At 40.1% G+C, this 26,954-nt stretch overlaps 3 protein-coding genes across 3 annotated transcripts; 1 reads left to right on the top strand and 2 right to left on the bottom strand.

Moving 5' to 3' along the window:
• Positions 1 to 7,587: 7,587 nt before the first annotated feature.
• Positions 7,588 to 9,786, bottom strand: gprin3b (GPRIN family member 3b; the record flags this gene model as incomplete). The annotated part of the gene is made up of 1 exon (XM_079220225.1): positions 7,588 to 9,786. The coding sequence occupies one exon, from the start codon at positions 9,784 to 9,786 to the stop codon at positions 7,588 to 7,590; it is 2,199 nt and encodes a 732-aa protein (XP_079076351.1).
• A 7,012-nt stretch (positions 9,787 to 16,798) lies between these two features.
• Positions 16,799 to 21,025, top strand: elmod2 (ELMO/CED-12 domain containing 2). Its single transcript, XM_079219066.1, has 8 exons — positions 16,799 to 16,954; positions 17,050 to 17,078; positions 18,187 to 18,284; positions 18,422 to 18,551; positions 18,777 to 18,910; positions 19,806 to 19,874; positions 20,000 to 20,133; positions 20,244 to 21,025. Exons 1-8 carry the CDS (start codon positions 16,810 to 16,812, stop codon positions 20,399 to 20,401), a joined length of 897 nt encoding a protein of 298 aa, XP_079075192.1. The 5' UTR covers positions 16,799 to 16,809; the 3' UTR covers positions 20,402 to 21,025.
• Positions 21,026 to 21,149: 124 nt separating this feature from the next.
• Positions 21,150 to 24,578, bottom strand: ucp1 (uncoupling protein 1). Its single transcript, XM_079220059.1, has 8 exons — positions 24,513 to 24,578; positions 24,123 to 24,219; positions 23,804 to 23,940; positions 23,273 to 23,471; positions 22,681 to 22,878; positions 22,444 to 22,545; positions 21,865 to 22,045; positions 21,150 to 21,741 (listed from the first exon to the last, which is right to left on the bottom strand). Exons 3-8 carry the CDS (start codon positions 23,927 to 23,929, stop codon positions 21,627 to 21,629), a joined length of 921 nt encoding a protein of 306 aa, XP_079076185.1. The 5' UTR covers positions 23,930 to 23,940; positions 24,123 to 24,219; positions 24,513 to 24,578; the 3' UTR covers positions 21,150 to 21,626.
• Positions 24,579 to 26,954: the final 2,376 nt, after the last annotated feature.

Genomic DNA, 26,954 nt, shown 5'->3' with positions numbered 1-26,954 from the left:
AAAGACAAACCTGGCACCTGTGGCACAGAAAAGTTAGTTTTAGATGTTTGATGTGACCATTGTTCACATATCCTCAGAAATATGTCCCAATATTTAATATTTACTCTTTTTATTATTTATTTCAGTATGAAGAAACAGTTTACACAGTGAAGTGTGTCCACATTGCTAAAAGAAATCCATGGTGCTGAAGAAATAAGGGAGTATTTAGGTTCAGCTGGGTAAGATTATGCAACATCACATTATCTTAAGTCCAATTTGTTTTGATCGCACTGCAGTTTGTAAATCAACTGCTGTGTCTTTTATTATTGCTGCTCACCACGGTTGAGCAGCGTTTTCTCGGCTGTAAGCAGAAAATTCATTATCTTAAAAACTGATGACTGAGTGTTTTATTTATAGCTTTCATTACAACACTCAGCATTAAAGATATTGATAGTCAGATTGAAATCAGCAAAAGGCCTTGACCATAGATCCCGAGGACTATAGTTACACTGGCTTTATGTCTTTAGTGTTTTATTATTTTTTATATTTTGTGACTTTGTGGGTTTAAGCCACTGCGGTTTACATTTGTCAATGAAAAACATACAGATGGGGGATATTTTATACGCTGCTTGTAGTATTTTGTATGTATTCAAACCATACATTAATAAAGGTTTCATCAACGTGTTGGAATGTTAACCTGGACAATATGGCAGCGTGGAGAACGCTTTAAAACACAATTCATTAATCAATCAAACAGACAGCAATTAATTGTGTCTGTCTGCTGCTCAGGTAGTGTTCAGTGGTGTTCAGTGGAGCTTTTTCAACAAAAACAGCTAAAACGATGCAATGACAGCAGTGAAAGTAAACCAAGAAAGTAAAGCCGACAGTTTACCAATGAGCTGAAATTCATAATATCGTTTTATTTCATTATATTCCTTATCCATTGTTAAAAATTTTTATTAGAAAATCAATTATAGTTGCTACCAAAACAAGTAAAAGAGTTTTGAAGGTGAAAGCTGACCAACTAAAGGGCTTTAAAATAAGTGTAATGACAGCACAGTTCTGCATCATTTCCTATTTAGACCATCACATATGGAAATAGATTTGACAGAAAGTATAATAATACTAATAGTCTACTCTAGATCATAACTGTAATATCTTTCCAAAGTGTTTATATCACAGATATAAATGGTTAATTTCAATGCCTGCCAGGTAAAAGGTAAAAAAAAAAGGAGGATTAACTTCCTTTGCAGTATTGCAGACAATGCAGAGTAACACACACTGTGTTGCATCAAAAGCAGTCAGAGCTAATGAGTTCCACAGGAAGGATCTTTGTGTCGGGCCGTGTTACAACCCAGCTCAAAGGCTGCAACATTAAGGGAGACCAAACAAGTGTAAACGTAATACATAGACATTTTTTATAAAGAACACCAAAACTAACTTGAGCAAACAAAGCAAATAAACAGCAGTATCAGCCAAAGAAGAGCAGCCAGCCGGACAAGGGAGCGACCAGCCTCCATGTTTAGGTGTTGTGTCTTTATAGCCGGCACTCCCACCAGGCTCAGGAGTGACGATGAACAGCCTGAAAGATAGAGAAGCAGCAAACAGGACCCAGACCACTAGTGGAAGGGAGGGGTCGTCACAGGCCGAATCTCAAACACAAAGATGCTTGATTGGGTTTTATGAGACTCACTTTGTGTAAATTTGAATCTGAAGCGTTTCCCCTTGAACAATTCATTTTCATTCATTTCAAGATAAAGATACTTTCCTTCCATATTCTCTCTCTCTCTGTAACAAAAGGCAGTGATGAAACGAAAGATACGTATCGCTCCATGGAAATGCCAAAAATGACGGAAGAAATCCTTCTTTAGGCAGTATGATGGCAGAAATCTTTAATTGAAAACATTGTCAACAGTTACAGTACATTGATACATGTGTGTATAATGATGTCTCTATCAACCTCTTCTCTTTCTCACTGTTTCATCTTTATCAGTGTTCAGTGTTTGTTTTGGATCTTCTTGCTCCAACAGGGGAGCGATATGATTTATCACATCTGTCAGCCATAATAAGGCAGTCTGTAATGAAACCAGGGAAGGTGACCGTTGGCTGAGTATGTGTGTGCATCTTGTGCACATGTATGCTTGGTTATGAAGGTCAAAAAGGCAAGTGCTCGGAGCTGAATGGTAAGCCATCAATGATGAGCTCTACATTGCTGGATACGCGTACAGTATTTATGAGAAACCGAAGAGAGGAAGGAGAGACATGCAGAAAGAAGAAAAGACAAAACAGTCCATGTTTGAGGAAACAAAAGAGGCATGCCGCAGAGAACTGGAATTGTTTGACAAAGGAAGACACTCGCAAACCCAAACGCTGCACTACAAACAAATATAGGCCACATATTCCACTGGGAACGGAGCGGCCGTCAGGAAGAAGAGCCTCATTTCCAGCTTTCTGATACAATACCAGCATGAATAAGACAAGAACAGCCGTAGAAAACCATTTTACAGAAAATATTCTGCAGAGTGGAGGCCAGCAGACGCTTTAATCACCTCACTGTTACTGGCTTCATTATGATATCATCGTCAAAAACAGAAAGGAAGGTCTGGGACACACAGGTTTGGAGGTTTGGAGAGAAAATGGGGCGTCGGGCGGCTCAGTGACAGAAAGAGAACAGGAAGATGAAAAACCATTGTGAAATTTAGCACAGAAATGGTTGAAAATGGCAGCATTCAAAGTTTCCACCAGTCAGTGTTAAGAAGTAGTAAAAAGTGTTGAAGTGTATGAAGAATTAAATGGCAACACTATGATCACCAACCACCCCTAATTACCCGCTCCACAATCTCAAAATAGGATCTGTAAATGGTAATTAACACTTACTCCCATGATAAAAAAAAGTATTGAATGTTGCCACAACTGCTCTGTGAGTGGATAGATGGTATCCTGGAAGATAAGTGAACGTGCTGGAGCATCTGCAGGGTTTCTATAAGGGTTTCTATTTGAGTTGAACAAGCTAATGTGTGTATTGGGCTAACTGGGTCACTGCAAGCAGATTCCAAATCCCCATACCAGGACAGCAACTTATCTATAAGACTTCAATTATAGCTAAAAAATGTTGCAGCTGCCCTGAATTCGCCCCAGAATCCGAGGACGCTATTACCGAGTTACACATGGTGAGTGTTTGAAATGTTGCAGTGACATCCAAATACTATGATAAGGTGGTATCCAATCTCTACCTAACTTGTATCTCAAATAGCCTCAAAACATGTCAAGGCATCTTTAGGTTATTTTTAATCATCCAACTGTCCATAAACACAGCCTCTGACAAACTTGTTTTAGGAATCGATAAATAAATACTTTGCACTGATTATTTCACAACGTTTTTACTTTTTTTTTTTATCAATTATCCAATCTGTCAATACCTCGACCTCACATATTTGAAAATAATGCTTAATTTCTCTTCATATAAAAAACAAAATCAAGTAAATCTTTCAAACCACACTAAAATGCCTGTTTGTTTTTTTTACACCTACACCTTGCACCACAGTTTCTCTGCAGCCCGACTGCTCGCCAGAGAACTAGATGTCATTAGTTTCAATATCTCAGCGTGAGTCAGGGGAGGCCCTCGGGCTAACGGGGCTCCTGCTGCCTCTCGCGGACTATCCGTCTTTATTTTTAGCTTCTGACACAGCCTGGGAGTTTCCTTGTTAAGTGGTAACACTTGAGAGATCATTATTTAGCTCTCAATCTGGGCATTAGTGTTGAACTGTCACTGCTGTCATGTTTCAAAGATATTTAACATTTGTGACAATTGTGACATCACACATTTTAAAATATTAGAGAAACCAGTATTAATCAAATATTAATGGTGATGTGGAGCTACTGGGGAACCAGATGATACAATTGATATATACAATAACACCAGCCTTGTTCTTTAATGTTTCTCACAGTTGACAGACCAGATTCAAACCCAGTACATATCTGTACCTTACACCCTGTGTGCCTTAGATCCTTGGGTCAACAGTGTGCTCCACCGCTGGATATTTCTTTCAAATAAGTACATAGAGTGCAGTTGTGTGGCAAGGACGTGTGTTAATTAAAATACCTAAAGAGGGCATGGAGCTCACGGCCAGTGAGTTGAATATTGAAAGCAAATTGAACCCTGTCCTCTGCTAGCAATGGGTGGTAAATGCAAGTCCATGTATCTTTGAAATCCCTCTCTATGTTCCCTGTTATTGGAATACATCTTCATATGTGCTAACCACAGCCTGTGGTCGAATCTAATCTGCTCTCCCAAATGGGAACCCGGCATAGCTGCACAGTGAGTGCGGGGTTATTAAAGATTGAAACAGTAGCTAATTAAAGCTAGGGTGAAATAATCTGAATTAAGGCTTGAGATCGGGCACACAGAGAGGGACAGAGTCGACGTGTAGAGGAGAAACTGACCTTGACTGCAACAAGAGGAGGAGAGAGATGTTAATCAGTTTGAGGCTTTAATATGATTCCACAGATTAGTGATGTCAGTTTGGCACCCTTCCAATGGCTCTGTATAGGATAAGACTTGTAGTAAATAAGAGTATGTAAAGAGGTCATAGAGGTCGCTGCTGCTTCCAGAAACATTCTTGTTCTTACACAAATCTGAACAGGTAGGATGATGCAGATAAAAGTACAACTTCATAGCTTTGTCCTCTGATCCTGGTGGATAAAAGGAATGAAGATTAGGCCCTTCAGTTTGTGTTGCTCTTTAAAGGTTGTGACAGAGACTACAAGAATAGAGGACCCACCCCCTCTTCTCCTTGCTATCATCCTGATATTAACAGGAAGTGACATGTCTGTTACAACAATATCCGCAGTCGCCTGAAATCAGCGCTTCACCGGTCAGGGTGGTAAATTCACACTGAAAGGGAGAGTTCACATGGTTTTCTGGAAATATTCCTCTATGAAGTGTTTCAGTCAAAGCAAAGCCTTTTAAATACAATGTTATTACTTAAACATGTTATTTTAACACAGTGGTGGGCCGTCAGGGCCTGCTAATCCTTCTCTGCTGGCCTAAACAGAATCACAAAGTTATAGTTATTTTATAATTTAATTGTTTTTCACAAAGACACTACATGTATTATAATTATTTTTCCCTATCAGCTTATTTTCTCAAACAGCTGATGACTCAGACGGCACTGAATGCGTAGGTAGAAAATCCACAGCCCACCACTGTTATAACGTTATTACACTGAAGAATGAATGCTGGAAATCCCATGACAGAAACATTATGAAGCAGAACTCAGAACCGCCCTACAATTAACCTGGACCCTTTAATTAAATCAGATGAGCAGACGATCTCACACTGAGATTCTGCTGAATTACAGTTGACACCATTGCGTCTGAGGCTTCAACCAACAATTATTTTCATAATCGATTAATCTTTCAACTTTTTTTGATGAATCAATTTAACATTGTTTCGAGTATACATCAGATAACAGTCGACAAACAATCATGCAATTTTGACGACTAATCGATTAGTTGATTTAATGAACAGATCTGTAAAACTGAGATTCTCCAGAAAGAGTAGAGTAGCCGACTAAGACCAAAACAACCAATTAGTCGACTAATGGACCAAGAGGGGGCAGTCATAAAAAGAATAACCCATCACAGTCAGTGAGAGACCAATGGGGTTTTTCATCAGATGTCTTGTTTTGTGCAACCAACAGTCTAAAAACGTAAAATATTAATGTAATACACAAGACATTGGACAAGCTGGAGCTATTTTGAGCTTTTCGTATGATTGCTTAAAAAAATGGTCTGAGCGAATAATTGATGAGAAAAATATTTGCCTATTTGTTTTGTGCAGATCAACAAATCAATTAATCGAGGAATCTGTGTGCTTCAGATTGTATTTACTGATTTGCTTTGTCAACTTCCAAACAGTATACAAAGAATGAGTTGCCTGAATATATTGAGAACTAACAGAGAAAAACTAATTTAAAAGATCCCACATGTTATTTTCTATTTAACATATACGTTTTCCAAAATTGCCTCTATCCTGAAACCTGATTTATCCCAAGCTGTCTTCTGTATTTTATATTATCTATATATTTGAGCTTTAAAAACTAAAACAAATAGGATACTGCAAGTTTGGAGCCCTGCAACTCTCCAACTCTATAGTGCCACTTTGGAAAATTAGGACTAATGGAACCTTCGCTCTTACACAGGAATATGTTTATATATTTGCTGCGCCTGCTATCATTCCTGCATATAATAAGGTCTGTTTTAGTGTCCCTCAGCATTTTGGTTTCACCAACAATATACAAGGGGTGACAGAAAACATCTTCTGTTCAGTGCAGATTAATCTGCCTTCTCTTCTCTGACTCTTAATGATCTGCTCAGAATCTTATCTTTGGTTCAGATTTACATCACAACATGGGTAATGTCCAAAATAGTACATCTTGTTCTTAAAAATATTACCAAGATTGGGCCTCTCCTGCCCTTAACTGATCTGTATGTTTTGCAGAAAGGCCCTGAATGTTTTCTCTGGCTGACTGAACTAAAGATTTGTGTAAAAGCTTGATCAAATATTCCTGTCTTGGGCCACATGCAGACTTGAGGTGTTATTCTCTCGGTAAATCAAAAGAAAAGAGTTGGGATCTAACTAGCCTTTGCCTCTGAACAAACGTCATGCCCTGGTTAGAGATCAGAACCTCATTAAGCTTGACACTAATTTTTTCAATGCACTCTACAATACTGCACCTTTACTCTCAGCTGCAGTCTGTCCCTCTCTTGTAACTCCTGTGGTTTGCATTGATGTTTCCTGCGGCTCTCACATCCGCTGACATGTTCACATGGCTTAGAAAAAGACACAGATACCATCTGTTTTTTATTTATTTTTAAGACCATTTTGGTTAAGTCTTACTGCGCTGGACCTTTTGTGAAAACAAATCGTAAAAATCCTGAACAGGGATTCTTGGTCAGAAATGAAAATGTAAAGCTCAACTTAGTTTTTTGTTGTTTTAATAGAAAACCAAAGAAGGACAGAGATTAAACAGCGCATGTATGCATACAGTCCCTTTTTTGCACAACGTAATTTACTCACTAAAAATAAATGTGCATGAAAAGAAAATACAGCAATCTTATAAATATAGGGCCCCCAAAAAAACACCTCAAAAACATACACCAAATGTACCAAATGCAATGAGATGTTAGTATAATATATTTGCACAAATATTCCGACAGTAAGTAGTACATCTACCTCATGATCAGTGCCTTTTACGCTGAAGTTCTGGACTTCAGTTTAAGTCACGCAACTGCCATTGTAACTAATATACATGCGTTTCACTATTATTGCCTCTGTTAGTTAAAAATTGTTGGAAATGCTCTCCATTCATCTATTTCTAGAAAATAAGTCTTGGGTTGTTCATTTTATATTTCTAATTCCTACCTTCTTTGATCACAAACATCACAAACAGTTTGACTCTTTATGCTACAACAATCCAGTATACTTACAGGGATCGTCGCCCCAATAATGCTTTCACTTGGCATCGCAATCATGACGAAGGTAGGACAACAATTGTGACCTCTAGGAAAAGGCTGGCGTTTGACACTGGCTACCTCTGTGCTGTGCTATTCGAGGACGGAGGAGGGAGGGGGATGCACGCAGCAGTTGGGCCGTCTGACATTTTGCAGCATTGACCTGAAAATGTTCTGCTGCCTACTTTTGTTCATGCTGCCATGTCCCGGAGAGTCGACTGCAGAGACTGACTTTCGGATGGAAGTCTGGGCAGTCAGTTTCCTCTCTTGCTCCTTGATTTTGCACTGCAAGTGGCTCTGAATGGCAAAACCAAGGGACTCTGGGTCCACAGAAGCCCCGTAGACCTCCCAAGTCATCCCCTGTTCGTCCCAGACGACATCGTGGATGGCCTTTTCATTTTGGTCCTCCTCTTCCTCCTTCTTCACCAGTTCTGTCTTCTGTTTGCTTGACTTTGCCTCCTTCTTCTGGGCTTTACTTCCACCTTTAGCCTTTTGTTTCGGACTTTCAGCTTTTCTTTTGGTGAGATCTGGCTTTGACGTGGTCTTAGTTGCTATTGTTGTTGTTGTTGGCAGGGCCTGGCTGGGCTTGGTTGTAACAGCAGCTGTTGACGGCGCAGCTTTGTGACTGTCAGCAGATCCAGGCTTGGTAGCACCGGCCGTCTTGGGGGCTGTTCCTGATTTGAGAGATAGAGCTTCGACATTGGCTGTTTTCGCTGCAGATTTCTGCACCACTGTCTTATTTTGAGAGTCACCTGTCTCTTGCTCCTTGTGGTGGCTGTGATCTATGTTGATTTGATAAACCGGCTGTGTGTTGCAGAGAGCTGACCCGGGGTCTTTAGGCTTGGCTCCCAGCCTTTTGTCCTGCTGCTGGGACAAAGTTTCTGAGTGGAAAACCACGCTGGTATTTTGGTTGGGGCACATCTCTGCCTCAACAGTGAGTCTCTCTGACCTTGGATCAGTGGAGGCGGATACAGAGCTCATATCCATCTGATGTAGTCCCACACCCCCGTCGACCTGGTAGACTACAGCCAGGCTCTGCGTGGCCTCCCTGGGGACTGTACCACCACTCAGCCGGCGAGGCACAGTAAAAGGCAGCAGACTCGGACTCGTGGCCACAGCCTTACTGCACGTGTTCGCCACCGCCTGGACCTCCATATCATGACATTGCTTGACCGGTGCAGATGCCGGGGATAAGGTCATCGTCGAAGCCTCCCTGTACTGCTTGCCGTGCTGCTGCTGCGCTTCAAAGACAGCTGTGTCGGTTTGGCTGGCTTCCTCTGCCACCTGTCCATTTGCCGGCATAGTTTGTGTAGCCTGGGGCAGAGCGGAGGAGTCCGTCTGTGAGGACACTGGCTGATGTTTATCCGAGGAGACTTGTGGTTTCTTTAATGGTGGCAAATCCTTCTCTTGACGTGTTGAACTTGAAGTCTTATTTGTAAACCCGGCCTCTGCATCTTTGCTCTTAGACAAAGGTGTAGTGGAGCTAAGAGGAGCTGCAGGAGTTTCCATGCTTTGTTTAGGATCGGCTGCTTCCTGCAGACTCACAGAGGTTTGTGAGCAGCTACGTATATGATCAGGCTCTTGAGATGCCTCTGGTACAGCTGTGTCCTTGTCTTTGAGAGCTAAAAGGCTCGCTTCATTATCGCGTTGTGGTTCAGATGCCGTATGCATTAAATCACAGGCGCTGTTGAGATTTTTATTATTAGGAGAAACATTTTTATTACTGTCCACTCGTGCTGTGGCTGAGGGTGTCAGATTTGCACTCTCTGCTGCATTCGGCCCTTTTATTCTGCAGTCATTGGTCTGCATGTCGACCTTTGACGCTGAAAAAGCAGGCGACACACCAGCCTTACAGATATCCTTTTCATCAGCCATGCTTAGCATTTTCATATTAGCATTTGAATCCCTCTGGTCGCCTCCTGCCTCACCCACTCCTTGGCCTGTTGGAGACAGGTCTTGCATCTGTTGATCACGACCTGTCACAAGCTCTAATTTTGTCTGGTTTCCATTAGTTGGTACTGGTTTGACTGGCACAGTGCTGTTAACTGGTTCACCTCCCTTGGAAGGCTTTTTTTGGGTGTGTGGGGCGTTATTAGTAGAAGAAGCAGTCAGAGATGAGTTGTCCTGTTTGGGGTCAGGAGATGTGAGGGGGGATTTTGGACAAACCTGAGAGAGTTTAAGGTGGGGCTCTGTCGCCCAGTTGGCATTTGGTTCCTTATTGCCGAGCGTGTCCACCGCAGCCAGCTGAGGCAGCATCTGGACTGTCACTGTCCTTTTTGGGTTAGTTCCCATGCCGGATTCACGGTTTAGTACTTCAAAGTTGTGGTAATCCAAAGATGAACACGGATGTGCAAGATCAGTCACTTTGTGTGATTCCCTAAAGGAGGAAAATAGAAATAGACAGATTTATTTTTAGTGATTGAGCTTCACTTTTCCGAGACTTAAATCTTGATTTAGACCAAAATAATCAGATCAGACTCACATAGTAGAGCGAGCCTATCAGCATTATGTAATTTACATTTGTGTAGCATTCCAGGTGGTTTCTTTGAACAGTCATTAACACTCATTTAATAACCCATGTTAGAATTAGGCAAAGCACCAGAAAAATCAATGACCCGTAATTGCCTAATTCATCTACTGCTTTAAATTAAACATGTGGCTGCAAGCCTAGTGATCAGATGAATCATAACATATACAACATATATAATAAAATATATAATAAAAATACAAATCATAGCAATGTGGCGCACATTCGTCTTTTCAACAAGCTGTTTCTTTGAACCGTGATGATGATTAGTTACTGTAAATGTCTTTGAAGGATGCATGTGATAAGAGGCTATAACTTAACTTAAAACATGATTCAAATAATTGTAAGAAAGTGCCATCTTTTAATTTGAATAACTTATAAACATCAACTAAATGAGTTAAATCAATTTCAAATACAAAATACATAGACCGGATGTACAAGTAACTAAATAATACGAATAACTTCATATAGCATAAAGTGAACTGAAACAGAGTTTACAAACCTGGAAGTAAAGTAAGCAAAGTTAGAAATAAGCCTTTGACATGTAGGCTGAAAGTGCTAACAGATGCTGGCAGGATGTTTTTGAATGGTAGATGTTCACCATTCAATAGAACTTCACAGTCTTGTCTGGTTCCAAATCAGTGTAACAGTATAATGAGTATACAGTCAACCCACTTGTTGTTGCAAACACAAGGGGGTTAACCATGTGATCTGGCTGTATACCCATATAATTGTTCAAAACTGTGTTCTATTATGAATTGCACACTGAACAATGTCATCTTAAAACACATTTAGATAAAATAATCCTGCAAATTGTGTTGCCTGAATACAATTATTAATTTTCAAAATAACAATCCTTTTTTCTGTGATGCCACGTTTAGTGAAATATAAACCGAAAAGCCATCTTCAATAACGTGTCTTCAGATCATCTTTTAAATCGTGATGATCCAATATAAATTCTAAGCATTTAACCTTCAGTTTCACAAATCTCTTCATTTCAGACCAGATGAATGACTCCATATCTGTCTCCTAAAAGTGTCAAAGCATCTGGGCCAATTCTGCAAGTAATGTGTCAGACGTTTGAAGCATCTGATTCGTTGGAGTCAGACAAATTATTTGCGCTGTGATCAAGACGTCGTTAATCATAAAAAAAGAGGAGGACGAATCACCAATTGATAATTCAGTGGTCCACAGGGAGCAAGTTGGCCATTTCCATTTCAGTGACATGCTGAGGTTAAACCCAGTTTCGTCTTTTCAGATACTCCCTTTTTCTCACAACAAGCATCATCACAACAACAAACATGATATATGTTTTTAAGAATAAATAATATTGTTTCCCTTACTGTGCTTGGTAACCTGAAATAATAATGTTTAAATGTGACTCAGAATGCAGTTTTGGGCCACAGACAGGTAGCTCTCTCTGTTCTCTGCTCTCTCTCACTCCACGCATCTGCGCGTCTGTTGTCAAAGTGCAAATATTTAAGGAAAGCATATCCTGCCTGCAAATGAGATATTCAACAATGAAACGCCCTGGTGTCATTTGCCTGCAACACTTTCAGAGAATTGCAACACAATTGACAGAGTGTGTGCATTAAAGTGATCGCACAATACCTATCCGGGCCAATTAAGATCTATGTCATGTAGCCAACATTTGCAGCTCTGTCCCACCCCAACATCTCAGAGGCCACTGATGTTTGCCGATTTGATATGACCTTGCGGACCAATATTAACATCTGACACAAAGGAATCCACAGTCTAAGGAGGAAGAGGAGGGTGGCTTACCTTGAGAGGCGCTATATGTCCCGTTCCTTTGGGTGCCGCTTGCGCGTCCGTGTCAGTGAGGCTAAATCCTATAAATTAATATGGAAAACCAACTCTATGTCGGTGACACCAAGCCACGCCTTCCACGAGAATATGGCTCTTTAGAGGTATCGATCCTGAACTGCGAAGCGCAAAATTCAAGCCCCCTGACTGACTGACCGTGCGCAATGAGTCACCGCGGTCCGACTGATGGATCCTCTCTCTGCGCTCTTTATTAGGCTTGCCTTGATTCATGCTTAGAAAAAGTGGACCTTTCACAAAATGGACCTCTCGTGGTATGTGTGTGTGCCATCCCAGATTGAACTGGTCCAGCGCATGCAGGCAACGTGGTGCAGGAGAGTAAACCAGATGAATGGATGAATGGGGGGAGAATGGAGGCAGTGCAGCATCAGCCGCAGGCATCCACAGGAGCGTCACATGCATTTAAAATTGATTACTTTTAGATGCTAGCAGCAGATGCAGCCAGTACCATTTCAAGAGCACATGCCATTTATTTTGCTGTGTCTCTTTGTATCATTCCTGTATGGATTTAGAAGATCTTAGCGTGTGTGCTGTGTACAGTATGGGGAATATCAGATAATGTTTCTGAGTAGATTCAGGTACCTTTAAATTACAAAATCTCAAAACATCTGAAAAATAAAGACATTACTCTGTGTGTCTGTTAGGCTGAATATATAACATATAATCAAGACATTAATAGAAGGCGAGTCCTGCTCTCTCAAAGATGCAGCTATTTCAGTTTAGCTGACTTTTATGTGATATCTGATCCAAATATATGGAACTTTCCCTTTGTGGACGACAGAATAGCTGCATTAAAACATGTGTGATGTGGACAAAAGGGTTGCAACACATAAGATAATAAGATAAACACCCTGACCCTTACATGAAAAGTTTAAGTAAATACTTCCCATTAGAACTAGTCATCAGGCATTGTACATTTTTAATGCATTTTGTGGTTCACCGCTGCAGAGAAATTGTTAAAATTGGACAGTGGCATTTCTAAACTGGTAGCACAGCATACGATCATATCATGAAAGGCAATTAGAGAGACATCTGAGTGGTTTCAAGCCATTCCATACAGTAGCATATAAGAAAATAATTGGTTCCCATCAGGTGTGTGAAGGCGATTAGTCAGTGTGTCTGGTCGAAACGTTGCTGACAAGAGAAATCAACAGCATGAGTTTCTCTATATGCCTACCAGCAGTCCACACTTTTTTATATTTTAATTGACTGTCTTGACATCATCAAAGCCATTTTTGAAACTTTGGAAAGCTTCCTCCAGAGACAGGAACGTAGATCTAAACATGCCGACTAAACTGAATGTCAATGGTTTTGATCCTTTGCCCTTTGTATGTTTCAGTAAGCTTCTCTGTCTCCATTTAGTGATTACATTCCTGTACTGCTCATTTCTTCTTCATTGTCTGCATTTGGATCCTATTCCTTGACAGGGCCCTTAATAAACTATAATGACGTCAGAAAACACACACTGAACAGTAATAATTATCTTTGTAAAAGACACAATTTAGAAGGATCTTACACAATGTATCCTGCTGACAGGGACCCATCAGGGAAAGCTCATGTGGGTTGTTATGCACTGACAAACTATTTTGTCATTAATTTTGGAATTAATTTAGTAATTTAGGTTGGTTTGGTCAGAATGACTATACTTGTACCAAAGGACACCGGCTTGTATTTTCTCTTCAAAAGCTCGTCATTCTTTGCCAACCCTTGCTACATGCAGGACACTGTATCATGTATAGCTTTCATGTATACCTCTGAAATAGGAGCTCCTCTTGGAATGCAGTAATTGTAGACCTCCTGCCCTTTAAAAGCCCAGAGGGACTGATTAGTTGAAAAGGTAGACCAAAACCTAATTACAGTCGAGTGCACCATTGGTGAGCAACTCAGTATAGGCTGCATGCATTGCTGATATGCCAGACATATTTAATAAAAAGAGTAGTTTGTTGCATTGTAAACAGGGTGTTTATGTAATATGACACAGGAAGTATAACACTCTAAGTCCATTATATCTGTATAGAGTAATTGAGACGTCCAGCCAAATGATTGGTGCAGTTTAAAAATAGACTTTCAATTTAATCTAACACAGTCACATTGTGGATACGGCATCATCTTGTGGTAAAATTGGGAAAGGCAAATTTTGGGCTGAATTGGGTTCTATTAGTTTCAACCCAATGTATCTGAAGATTAATTAAAAAAAAAGGACAATCAGTTTCTGTGTATCTGTCACACACACTTTGATTAATGGTAAGTCAGTTGGTTAACACTCCACTGATCTAGATCTACTATCCAGCTAATGCTTAATAAACACAGTATTTGAACGAGAGGTCGTCTGCTTTCCTACGTAGCTGTGTAGCATACGACAGTACTACGGGTTGAACGGTAGATGGCACTGTCGCCCTGTTAAAAACACACTCTCACTGAAAGGCTGGCCTGTGCTACGTTCAAAGACGTCATGCCAATTGACATAAACAATCAATTCAAACTAAGTTTCTGGGAGTGTATCCACAATTATTTTTGTTCAAAAATTGCAGACCATCCGCTCTTTAAAAAACAAAGACATTACAAAAATGTAAACGCAATGGTTGAATGTAAGTATAGATGTAATCTAAACATTTTAAATATCTTCGGTGCGTGGTTTCACACGTGTCCGGTCGGATCCTGAACGCACCGGAGCCACACTGTTGTCAAGAGAAGCGTTGCTAACCTTAATTCACCACACGGAAGGTCGCTTGTAACGTTAAGCGAGGACACATTTGGATATCATTATATATTTGTCCCCGCGACAGAAAGGTAAGAGTAACTTCAGCCATTTGCTCCTCGTCAATAATATGAACTACGCCACTACCTATAGGGTAACAGTTAGCTCATGTTAGCAAACAGTTGGGTTAATACGATGACAACCTGTTGTCTGAAGCGGTGAACAGTCTCCGCTCACTGTCGTCTGTACGTGCTGATATAACCGCTAACCTAACTCGTTAGCGCAGCTGGCTTATTAAAGCCAGAGGCAACCAGCTATTGGTGTGCTAATGCGCCACTAAACTCGCTTCATGTTTGGAGCTCAACCTAAACTGAAGTCTGAAGTTAGCATCCTCGTGCTAGCGTCCACAACGCTATTGTTTCCTCTCGTCAGCTGCTCCCTTATCAGCGTGGCGATCCCGTCTTACTAGCTACTCCCTTTTCACAGTAATGATCCAGTCTTATTGTTGGTTTAATGTTTGTAGGTTAAGAGTGACTTACGATCAGCTGACCCACTCATCTATTGTGTCTCTGCTGGCAGAGACGCTCATGTTTCAGTCACGATAATGACGTTTATGGTGCGAGTACATTTACTGACCGGATGCACGTGTTTCTTTACTATTGTATACACTTGTTATGCTACTTTGCACTTCTACTTTACTACTTTCAAAATACATATATTGTTGTTGTTTTTTACTGCACTAAATCGTAGAAGTTACTTGGGCTGCGTTAGAATAGTCTTTTTTGCTTAGAAAGGTTCCCAACTGAGTAAAATTCAATGACCAGGGAAGTATCCAAGTGGCCGCCATGATAAGTGCTGGTCGAATGATCTAAATGCAAAGTGAAGGTGCTTCAATGCTTCCTTACTCAGCTCCTTTAGCATAGGAAACACTGGACCGTCCTTTACGAAAGGAGAGGAGATAATGCCGCCCCACAATTCCTTGCGGTGGCAAAAATTTGGCAAAATGACGTATCACCCGGCCGTTCACGAGAACAAACAATCATGACCGACAAACGCATGTAAATACATAAATAACCGTTGCTATAACATGGAAATACGTTAAATAATCTGTATAGATGGATGGATACTTTATTTATCCCCAACTAATTTCCCCAAACTCATCCGAGACTGCACTGACCTCTTCACATTCAAATCACAAATCAAAACCCACCTCTTCAGAACTGCTTTTAATGTATGACTGTGTTCAATGTTCTTATTGTTTTTATTTGTTTTATTCTATTTCTTTTATTGCATAGCTTTTAGGATATTTTAAATGTTGTGACTTTGAGTATTAGGAAAAGCGCTATATAAATTAAATGTATTATTATTATTATTATGACATCTATCTATCTTAAACCTGCTGGCAAAATACAGATGTTACATTGCTGTTGCTGAAATATGCTGTAAAGTGATCAAACTGCTGTATTTGATGTTCTCTCTCTGATGTTATACTGCAGCATCAGCTCTCATTCTTTTATTTAAATTCAGTTACAGAAGCTTTGATTAAAGTGAGGGACTGAAGGTTCCTTATATAATAATAATAATAATAATAATCCTTTATTAGTCCTTTTATTACACATACGACATCCCTGTCTCAGGAGGCAGGACCGGCTCCAGACACAGCCACTATCCATGGAAACTTGAGAGGCGAGAAAGCACAAAGACTCCGGGGAAGAAGTAGAGTTAGTAATGTGCATTGAAGAGACATGAATTTATCCAGAAGGAGAGAGAGAAGAGGAGAGAAGTGTATCCTAAGATTTCCCCCAGAAGTCTAAGCCTAAACCAGAACTTCTGAAAATTGGAGGGAAAATCTCTCTGATGTCAAATGACGGGGGGAGTTGCCCTCGTCGATCGCTTTTTTTCAAGAGGAATCGCTCCCGCTGAAAAAAGCTTCCCTAATCACAGGCCCTGACTATAAGCGCTATCAAAGAGGAAAATCGTAACAAACAGCTACCTTGCAGTTTCAGTTAATAGGCAACTAGGTATGATGGTAAATCAATTAATTGTGTATGATATCATTGTATTGTATTGTAGTAATATTTCCGATGTTCTTTAGACCAAATCAGCGTGTATTGCATCCTAGAATAAAAATGAAAGAGGTACCAATTACCCGAGACACAGGGCCGCTCATCGCTGATGGCAAGCTGAGTTGAATTTGTCTGCTTGAATTCATATAGCCAATGTCTTTTCTCTGCCCATGTTGTAGAAGATGCTGGGGTATATCTGGACGTACATCTACACGTCCATCCTGAGATACTGGCTGAAGTGGTTCATCCGACAGGCTACAGGAAAATGTGAGCTGCAGAGAATATGTTCAGGATACAAGCCGGGGGCTACAAGGACAACAAAAGCAGGTGAATTAAATAATCCCAAATAATGTTTTACTTTTCCTGTTCCTAGTATACATGTTTTTTAAATATATTAATCTGCCTCTTGTGTCCTGCTGTAGAATATTCTCTGAAGGCATCAAAGAACAAGGTAAGAAACAGCTTTTTTCTAGGTAATGGGTTATAGGTACGGTTTTGTTTCTGATGCCAAGGATTGCTTCCGGGCAATGTCCAAGATCAGTTTAAGTATTTGTGGTCTAAGAATAGCTTTTAGAAAGTTGAGGATTTGCTTGAATTAAGAATTTACTGAGATTGTTTTATTGTTGGCATTTGATTGACTAAATAATGAACCCCCTTGCCTAAAAATAAATAAACTTTATCGGTGAATTTTTAATGGAAGGAATTATTAGTTGTAGATGTACAAAAGTGCATTATCCTCACAGTGCACAAAGAGAAAAGGAAATAATATACAATCGGAGGCTACAGACACACAGTCAAAACATGCAATACACATCAGTATATACATAGTAAAATATTGTAGGGCAAGAATGGCTCATAAAAGCAGGTATCTTAATCAAAATGAAAAGACGTGAGATCTTAAAAGATACACCAAAAGCGTTTGTTCGTCTGTTCCCATACTGTTTGAGTCGGGACAGTGCGATGACAAGCAGTCTTTGTTAGGTGGACCTGAGACCCTGAACAATACTAATAGGGTCAGAATTGCAGCAATATTATATTTGAGCTATTAGACAAGCAGCGTGTTGTAGGAGTCACTATTAAGACACCAGGATTGAAGGAGTGAAGCATGTGATCTGTTGTTGTAAATCTGGATGGTAATCCCAGTGCAGATGTAAAATGAAAGCCTGATTTATTGATGTTTAAACTATGTGGTCCCACAGAGAAGAGCAAAGGAAACGCCCCTTTCTAAACTACTGACGTGTTCATTATGTGTTTGGCTATTGAATGTGTGAACTCCAATAAACACATATCCTGTGAGCTTAATCAGTCCTTATCTTTCCTACACTTGCCCAGTTTAGATGAATTGACTCTTCTTGTCATTTATAGCTGGGTAAGCATTTTCCGAACAACAGTCCATTCAGTGTAGAAACAAAAGGGCTTTGTCGTCTTTCTTTGAAAGGTATTTCTCTGCTGTGGCTGACAGCAGAGATTATACTGCAGCAATTCTCTGTTTGGTAGCTCATTGTATCGGACATTTTCTGTGACTACCTCCTCCTCCCCTGTGCTTTTCTCCTCTGTAGGTTTTAACCGGAGCTTTGGAAACAAACAAGGACAATTTAGAGCAATGTGTCGCTCAAATTATGAAAGAGAAGAATGTCAAACCCCAGAAAGATCCACTGTAAGAATATTTATCTGCTATTTTGAGGTTGCTTTTTATCAACAATTATTTTATTTTCAAATCATCATAAAGAGTATTGTAAGTTACATTATTGTCTCAACATATTAATTGTTTGTTTTATCTCTCTACCTTTTTAGCTTCAAGGAAAGCCTCCACATCTGTCTGTTACAAATAACAGGAAACAGCAGCCTGTATATATCTGTGGAAGATTTAAGAAAGGAAGTCTTCAACTCGGAAAACCAAGGACATGAGGCCATGCTGTTGAAGGTGTGTGTTACTGCTTCTGGATCCAGTTGATCATATGTTGTATCTGCCCTATGACTGTTCCACACAATAAATCAGTTTATGTCTGAAGTATATGTATGTCTGGATCAGTCCTAGTGGATTTCTGTGATTTGATTGACAGACATTTGTAGCTACAAAATGATTGGACCTATAACCCTGTACAGCGGCAATAAAAATGTGTAACCCTAGAATGATTTGCACTCTCAGCTGTGGGACCTGTTGATGCCATCAGTCAAACTGGACTCGAGGATAACCAAACAGTGGGGAGACATTGGATTCCAAGGAGACGACCCCAAGACTGACTTCAGAGGAATGGGAATGCTGGGCCTAATCAATCTTGTGTGAGTCCTCCATGAACAACAATGAGACATGTATTAACTGTATTCTTATGAGCTGCAGATCACATCACTACACTATCAACAGTTAATTTACCTTTGACCTTTTTTGACTTTTGGAAACGATGAGACACGGCACCGATACAGAAAGCTGACCGAGCAAACCAAACTTATTTTCCAGATGTGTCAATATAAGCCTGAGAATTAAATCCCAAACTGATGAGGGAATCCACACAGCCAGCCGTAATTCATACTCTGTTTGCTCCAATGTTTATTCCACACATTCTTATTAAGAAATGCAAAGTGGAAATGTGTATCTAAATACATATTCACTTCATTGTTTTGGATAATTTGCACACACATAATCAGTGCCATATTTAGAACTATACACTCGGAAAAAGCTGCATTGTCAAACCTTTTAGGATCTATGTCTGAACATTAAACCAGGCATAGATACAACGAGGCTTTGCCGGTCCCTGTTAATGATTTATCTGTGTGGAGCCATGCATGTGTGTTTTCCCTCTCGCAGCCTACATTGCATAACAAACCGTCACTTCCCAAACAAAGGAAAAAACAGACTTTGGAGTTATCGGACCCCTAATTAGTATTACGGGGGGCAGTTATCGCTATGACAAAACACTGAGTCCATGCAACGTGTTGACAAACAGTGGACAATTGTGCCTTTGTCAGATCACACAGAGGCTATGCTACCCACACGGATAAACAGTAATTGAACCAAAAGAAGCATTTAATAAATGGCTTCAGCATTTTTCAGCTTCAGCATTTTTTTTAGTTCACCTTTTTAAGGGTTATGTAGTTATTGCCAGCAAGTACAAAGAATAGTGGTGAACGTGATATTTTTTGTTTAAACAATTATTATACTGAAATGTTTTTGATCCAGTTTTTTCAGTGAAAACTACACAGAGGAGGCTCGTCAGGTGTTGTCTCATGCAAACCATCCTAAACTAGGGTAAGATACATTTATATATGTTCGTGGAATATTGGCAAACTTCGATCTTCCTAAAACATTCACTTTCTATATTCAGTCACTTTTGGCATGCACTGAAAGCTAATTTTGCATTCTTCATATTGCAGGTATTCATATGCCATCGTTGGGATTAACTTGACAGAGATGGCCTACAGTCTCCTGAAGAGCGGTGCTTTGAAACCTCATTTCTACAATACAGTACTGGGCACACCTGAGCTCCGACACTTTCATCAGCTATACTGTGAGTGAAGTAAATCAGTTTTCAGAAAAATACAAAACTAAATAGAAGTTACAATTTTGTTTTCTGCTTTTATCAAGATTTCGCTCAAATGTGAGTTTCTTCTTTTCTAGGTTATCTGGCATATGAATTTGATAAATTCTGGGTTGCAGAAGAACCAGAAAGCATCATGGAGTTCAATCGGTACAGAGAAAAATTCCATGACAAGGTCAAGACACATCTACAGGAGCCTGATGTGATCCTCACACTGACTGTCTGTTCTAAAAACTGACGTTATTCAGAAATATTTCCTCACCTCTGACTTTGTTTGATTGGGTAGAGAAAGGCAAGATGCGATGCTGAACATTAAAAACATCAAAATCAGACTGAAGCGGTTTGGTCACTCATAATTCAAAGAAATGAATCCTCATATATTTGGTATTGTGGTCCAATGTTTAAACTCTGTTCATCTTGTTACTGTGAGAGTAAAGGCTTTTATAATAGAGCACTAATCTACGCTCCGTACCTCAAAAATGACCATTCCAGTGTTTAACCTTTTGAGAAGAAGAAATGAGAGCTGCTGCAGAGGACTGTAGAGATCAATGGTCTGTCTTTTGTGAGGATTTAAGCACTTTCAGTGAGCACACTGCCAATTTGTTGCAGTTAAAAGACAGTTATTGAAAAATGGCAATTAACTAGCATATTTGTAGCTGTCTTGTTTGTATTTATTTCAGCAAGACTTATGTGTTCTCACACTTGTTCCGCTCTGGAATGTAATTGTTATGTCCAGAGACCACGGCTAGATTTTTGCATGTTCTAATATGTCCCTGTTGATGGCATCTGTATCCTGTAATATTGGTTTTGGGGAGCTCAAACTGGTTGTTTACCTCCATTTTCATAAATTTATGAAATGTCTGAAGACTGCATTTTTATTCTGTGATTTGCTTTTGAGGAAGGTATGTAATGATTAACTCTTTTGACTCAAAGGTAATAAATACACATTTTAATGTTTTGAAATGTGTTGTTTTTTTGTGGTGAAAGTGATGGCACAAGTTCAAAAGCAAGCACAGGGTCTGTAATACAAGTGAAACATATTTGGAGTTCACATAAACCTGTTTAACATTGTACTCATGGCACCAGTATTATTTAAAGGTGCACTGCTGTAAGCTGCATACACTGTATGTTGGACAGATTTAGATTCACAGATATTAAAGTGCAGACTCAACTTCCCAAAAGTGGGTTCTCAAACCGAGTGTTGGCACCATTCACTCCCATAAAATTGCAAATGGGTTCATCATGAAAAATGATAAATATAAAGATAGAACTGCACCTTTTTAATTTCAACATGAACACAAATACAAGGTACACTTAACTCCAATATTCCTTTTTCAACAAAGGGGTTTCTTCTTTGTCACCAGAAGACGAAAAAAAGAAAAACATGTGAATTGATATTTCTTCATCGATGTTCTAACCCAGTGGTGGTTCAGATTTTTCAGTCAAACTGTCAAATGAGATTCTTAATTTCTGTCCTCTATCCTCTTCTTCGTGACCATCATGGCTCTCTTGATTTGTTCGAATGAGACAAACATCACAACGTTCCACGATCCCAACCTCAGAAATGAGGGCACAAATCTACAGGAAACAGAGAAAATGAAAGCTAAAACAGATCCTCAAATGCAGCATTGCTTAAAACATACAAGTACAAATATCCACAAACAAATGTGTGCGTGCTGGGGTCAGAGAGGAGGAGCTCACCCTTTGTAGAACGCCGACGGCCCCTCTTTAGTCATCATGGTCCAGGCACAGTTGATAGCACTCCTGTACTGACCAGGTGGAGAGTTCATGTATCTAGTTTTCACCACATCTACTGGGGAAGCGATCACCGTGGTGACAAAGCCGGCACCAAACGCGGATACAAAGTGGCAAGGAAGAGTGTCTGTGGAGAGAAAGATTGTGAACAAATTAACTAAAGATCATAAATGAGTAAACGGAGGGCCTTTGTTCTGAGCCGAATGGCATAGAAACTCATGTCAGCAGATTATATAACTTTGTGAATCGGGCAATACAAATGATTGAGATCAATTATGTATTAACTACTATATTTACAGCACAGTGAGTGGAAAATACACTATGTCCTGTACCAGCCTGAGTGCTGTTATCAGCTGTGGGGGAGTTGAAGGGGTGAGAGGGGTGGGTGGATCTCTAACCCAATCAGCTGTCTCTGTGTGTGTGTGTGTGTGTGTGTGTGTGTGTGTGTGTGTGTGTGTGTGTGTGTGTGTGTGTGTGTGTGTGTGTGTAAAACCCAGGCACACGTGCATGAGCTCTCTCACTCACCTGACATCAGTTTGTGTCTAAGGAGGGCCTCCTTGATGAGGTCGTATGTAACCAGCTCTGTGCAGTTGACGAGCGCATTTCTTGTGATGTTAGGTAGTGTGCCTGAAGAAGCCAGAAAATAATCAGAACTTATTTTAGTTTTTTTTTTATCAGTAATCATTTATACATCATTTCTGGGTCTTATTTTCATGGCAGGCGAGAGAGACCCCAATGAGTAACTCTTAACCTAAATGGCACCTTTCCAGAGTCCACGTATGCCCTCATTCTGGAAGATGTGTTTGTAGGCCTGCATGGTGCCGGTGTACCGCCGAGCCACACCGTCCAGGTTCATCTGGGCTTGGAATCGAACCTTGACTACATCAGTGGGCTGTGCAAATGACACCGCCATGGCGCCTGTAGTGCAGCCAGCCAGGATTCGTACCAGTATACTGGCGTCTGGAAGGGAAGTACATCTACTCAATTATTGCAATCAAGTACAGCTTTTAGGTACTTTACTGTCTATATTTTTGTATGTGCATGTGCATGAGATATTTTCACGCATGCTATCTCTAAATGTGAGTCTTAACTCTTAATTAAAACACCAATCAATGTTAATACCCTCAGATCTTTATACATTACACTTTACTCTAAACTATTATTGCACCTAATATTGACTTAATATTACATGTTGTGTACTTAATTTACTTGGTGGTGTAATTATATGCCAATATTAACATTGCTATTACCCCTATTTATATTGTACAGACAGAAGCTGTTGCACTTCTGTCAGTGCTGGATAAGGGATCCTTCTACTGTGGCTCCTGCATGGACTTCAAAAGTAACCACTCACTGTCTTTGCCACCAGTGTAGAAATCTTTGACAGTGTCGTAGAGGCCAATTCTGATGGAGGCGAAGCACACTTGTCTCTGCAGCCCCGCTATCAGCCCGTTGTACAGAGACTTGGGGCCCTCTGTTCGGATCATGGTGCTGATCGTCCCAAACACCCCTCTGTAGCGGATGCCCTCCACTCCCTTCATCTCTCCCTGAATCTGGGGTCACAGATTCAGATTGTATTCAAGGCTAAAACCAGCTTCACAGAACAAAAGTAGAGAACATTTAGACTAAATGGGGCAGCGTGTTGCCACAGAAATGTTAATGAGTGCAATTCATTTTGGGGGAAGAAAGTGGACAAAGTGAAAAGCTCAAGCTGCTCTCAGTCAATAGCAGCCAACATCACGCTGTGTTCCAACATAGTAGAGACCAAAGGGAGAAGAACTAAAGATCATTATCAAAAGATATCCGTTGCATTGCAGTTAATGTGATGGAAGCATGCTATGTGATTCTGGAGATGAGTTAACAATGTTTTTTTTCATGAACATACCTGTAGTCTGACTTTGGCTGTGTCCAGGGGAAATGTGAAAAGGTCAGCAACACATGCTGCAGCCCCAGCACTCGCCATCTTCACCCCCAGTGGAGGGGGAACATCTGAGGGTTTAAATCCCACCATGTTTCCTAATGCTGGATTTACAGATAAGCACCAACAGACAGAAACACACAATCAGAGCAAATTACCAGGATAAAACCACCATATACATTTCATATACTAATCATTCACATGTTCAATTGAAACACTAGTGAATCTTTTATGATGCAACAATCAAAGTGTATATTGATGATAAAAAAAACTAAAACATACTTACATTGTGAGTCTAAAATGTAAGGCTTCCTTTGATCCTCAGTAGTTTATTACCGGGCAGGATTTGATTGGCCAGATTATAATCCATAAAAGGTGCTTCTCTGCAGAAAGGAAAGATGCATCTTTAGCTCTGTATTTATATATTCTCTGGCTGGCTTTTTTACGACATCTACAGAGAGGCGTTACTGTGTACTCCTGCAAGGGTCAAATCAAAGTCCACAGACTGTCAGAAAGTCAATGTTCAATTTACCCCACAGTCCAGGCACATTTTAGAAAAACAACTATTTTACTTCCCACTCTCTGAGACTGTGACATCAGTATCTTGTCATCCAAATTGTGGTTTCCAAAAGTATCTCTAAAATATAGTTAATATTTTAAAATGGTAATTTCTCACCTTCAAATCATCACGATATCCATTCACATTCAGTACAGTAAGAAGGTCTGCCTTCTGTCCTGTATCTGACACTTAATATTCAGTAATTATTTACTTTATCAGAAAGGAAGTCTGCCCCACACCACGTCATAATGAAGCACTTATCAGTTGGTTCATTGGAGCCAATGGGATGCGTGAACAGTGAGTGTTTGAAACTGATTAGCTAAACATGTTTTTATAGCTTCATCACACTGCCCTTTCACTTTTGTGATAGCGTTATTATAAAGTATTTGCTCATTTGTTTTTTATAAAATGTATTATATCTTGCTGTCAATTGATGATTTGTTAATAACGGCTACTTTGCACATTTTTGTGAAAGAGGACACTGACTTTTTTTTAAAAGTGGTTTAAAAGGCGGAGAGTAGTGACTTGAGCATGTGACTGAAGTTCATTATGTATCAGATAAGAACTTTGTGTCACAGCGGGCTCGGCCTCTCAGCAGTTTGGCAGTGACGGGGCTTGTTTCATAATACTTTCATAATCCAATCCATGTAGCTTCTCAGTTAGTAGGGGAACTACGAGAACATTTCAGTTACCAGTTTATTAGGTTCAACTAGCAAAGTCTAATTAACAGTTTCCTGCTTGAAAGTTCGGTTTATGCAGGCCTGTGTATTAGACTGCATTAGTTTAAGTTTAATTATAAGTAAAACACATAACAATACCAGGCATTGGAGAAATCCTCTCAAGTGTCTGATTTCCCCATTCATTCATGTCCTTCTCCTAATTGACATAATGAGTGACTATCAAAACTGAAATAATGTGGCCCTATTTGTTCGATTGATGAAACCTCAAAAGAGACTTTTTCATTTTGTTACAACCCACCTCAATGAATGGGAGACCGGACGAGTTAAAAGTAATAAATAACCACATTAAGCTAAAGAATACATAAACTAAACTTAAAGTCTATAGTCAGTGATGCCAGCATGTGTGGAGCAAACAAAAACCAAACAGCAGTTGAATTAGCTGGAAGAGACTTTCAAGCTGGAGCCACACCAGACTCAGCTGGGGCTCATCAGCTGGCGATCAACATCCTGAGAGACAGAAAAGAGACAGCAAACAGGACACAGACCACAAGTGTAAAGGAGGGGGCCCTAACAATTTGAAGAAACATGAGCAATATTGAATCTATCCTCTTCTAACAAAACATAATTTGTGTTCGATTAATCATTTATAGCTTCGTCATGTGTTGGAGAGGTGAAGTCTCCTCAATCTGCTAAAGGTCCGGTTTTAAGCGAGCTCACTTTGCTGTGATTGGTTAACCTGAGCCACAACCCCAGTGTGTTTGGTCCAGAGAGAGAGAGAGAGGCCGTTTCTCAATACCAAGTACACAGGTCTTGGCTTGTGAACTTCTGGAGTCTGGTCTTGGGAGTCTGGACTTGGGAGTCCAGACTCTCAAGGACAGGAGAAAGCAGGACGGTCTTTCTGCAATTGGAACAGCAGCTGACTTGATGACGTCACCACCTCAGCTGTTGTTGTCATGGTTACTCTGATTCTTCACTGTAAAGTATTTTTACATTCAAACAAAATATGACAACCCTGCTCTTTTTGTACTGGTTTCACAGACATACACATATCATTGTGTATATATATATATATATATATATATATATATATATATATATATATATATATATATATATATATATATACATATAATTGCAAACAATTCGGTCAAGACACCGCTGTAGTTCAAAGTAAAAGTTACATTAAAATCTTAAGTTATAAACCTTAACCTTTCCCTCAGTCAAACTGATTTAATGTGACTGAATAAATAATAATGATTGCTTGTTAAATCCTCGAAACAGAATTATATCTCATGTTTAATCGATATGGAGACATCGGAGCCAGCGGATCATTTCAAAATGTCCAGCCGAGATCAGGCTGCTCTCGGCGGGCAGCAGAGCGCTGACGGCCCGGTGCTGCGGGGCTCACGGTCCCGCGAGCAGGACCTCAACCCGTCGGCGTATCTTTTTAAGTCGGCCGATTCTTGAGAAAGCGACCACAGATTTGATGCTTAAACAACTAATTTCTCGCCTGAAAACATCCTAAAATTACATGTTGTGACTCAACAACGGTAGTATTCAGAGAATGTCAACTTTCAGTTATGAGTTTTCTCATCCGTCATTGTTCCCCGTTTGCTGGTCCGAAATGCATTCTGGGATATTGGCTCTCTCAAGAACGCTCAAGTCTGCTCTGATGCATCCCCGGTAAAATGGGCGGATCAAGTCACATCCGGGCATTTTCACCGTTCTTGGCGAGAAGCGGACTTTTGAATTGGAACAGTACTTGGGCCGCGACTGATGACGTTTCACGAGTCCACGAGAACACAAGTACAGAGAAGAACGCTGATTAAGAAACGGCCAGAGAGCTCAAATGTGTACCCAAGTACAACGCTTGAGTAAA

Source organism: Taurulus bubalis, assembly GCF_910589615.1.
Source record: "Taurulus bubalis genome assembly, chromosome: 6".
Classification (NCBI taxonomy): domain Eukaryota; kingdom Metazoa; phylum Chordata; class Actinopteri; order Perciformes; family Cottidae; genus Taurulus; species Taurulus bubalis.
The sequence above is the reverse complement of the archived record's forward strand: the minus strand, read 5'-3'. Positions and strand labels throughout refer to the sequence as shown.

Excerpts from the sequence above, each read along its gene's own strand:
- ucp1 (XM_079220059.1), bottom strand. The coding sequence starts at position 23,929 with ATGGTGGGATTTAAACCCTCAGATGTTCCCCCTCCACTGGGGGTGAAG. Across the intron at positions 23,472-23,803 it reads CAGCCAAAGTCAGACTACAG|ATTCAGGGAGAGATGAAGGG; the intron begins GTATGTTCATGA and ends CTGTGACCCCAG. Across the intron at positions 22,879-23,272 it reads CTACACTGGTGGCAAAGACA|ACGCCAGTATACTGGTACGA; the intron begins GTGAGTGGTTAC and ends CTTCCCTTCCAG.
- elmod2 (XM_079219066.1), top strand. The coding sequence starts at position 16,810 with ATGCTGGGGTATATCTGGACGTACATCTACACGTCCATCCTGAGATAC. Across the intron at positions 16,955-17,049 it reads TACAAGGACAACAAAAGCAG|AATATTCTCTGAAGGCATCA; the intron begins GTGAATTAAATA and ends GTCCTGCTGTAG. Across the intron at positions 18,285-18,421 it reads AAACCCCAGAAAGATCCACT|CTTCAAGGAAAGCCTCCACA; the intron begins GTAAGAATATTT and ends CTACCTTTTTAG.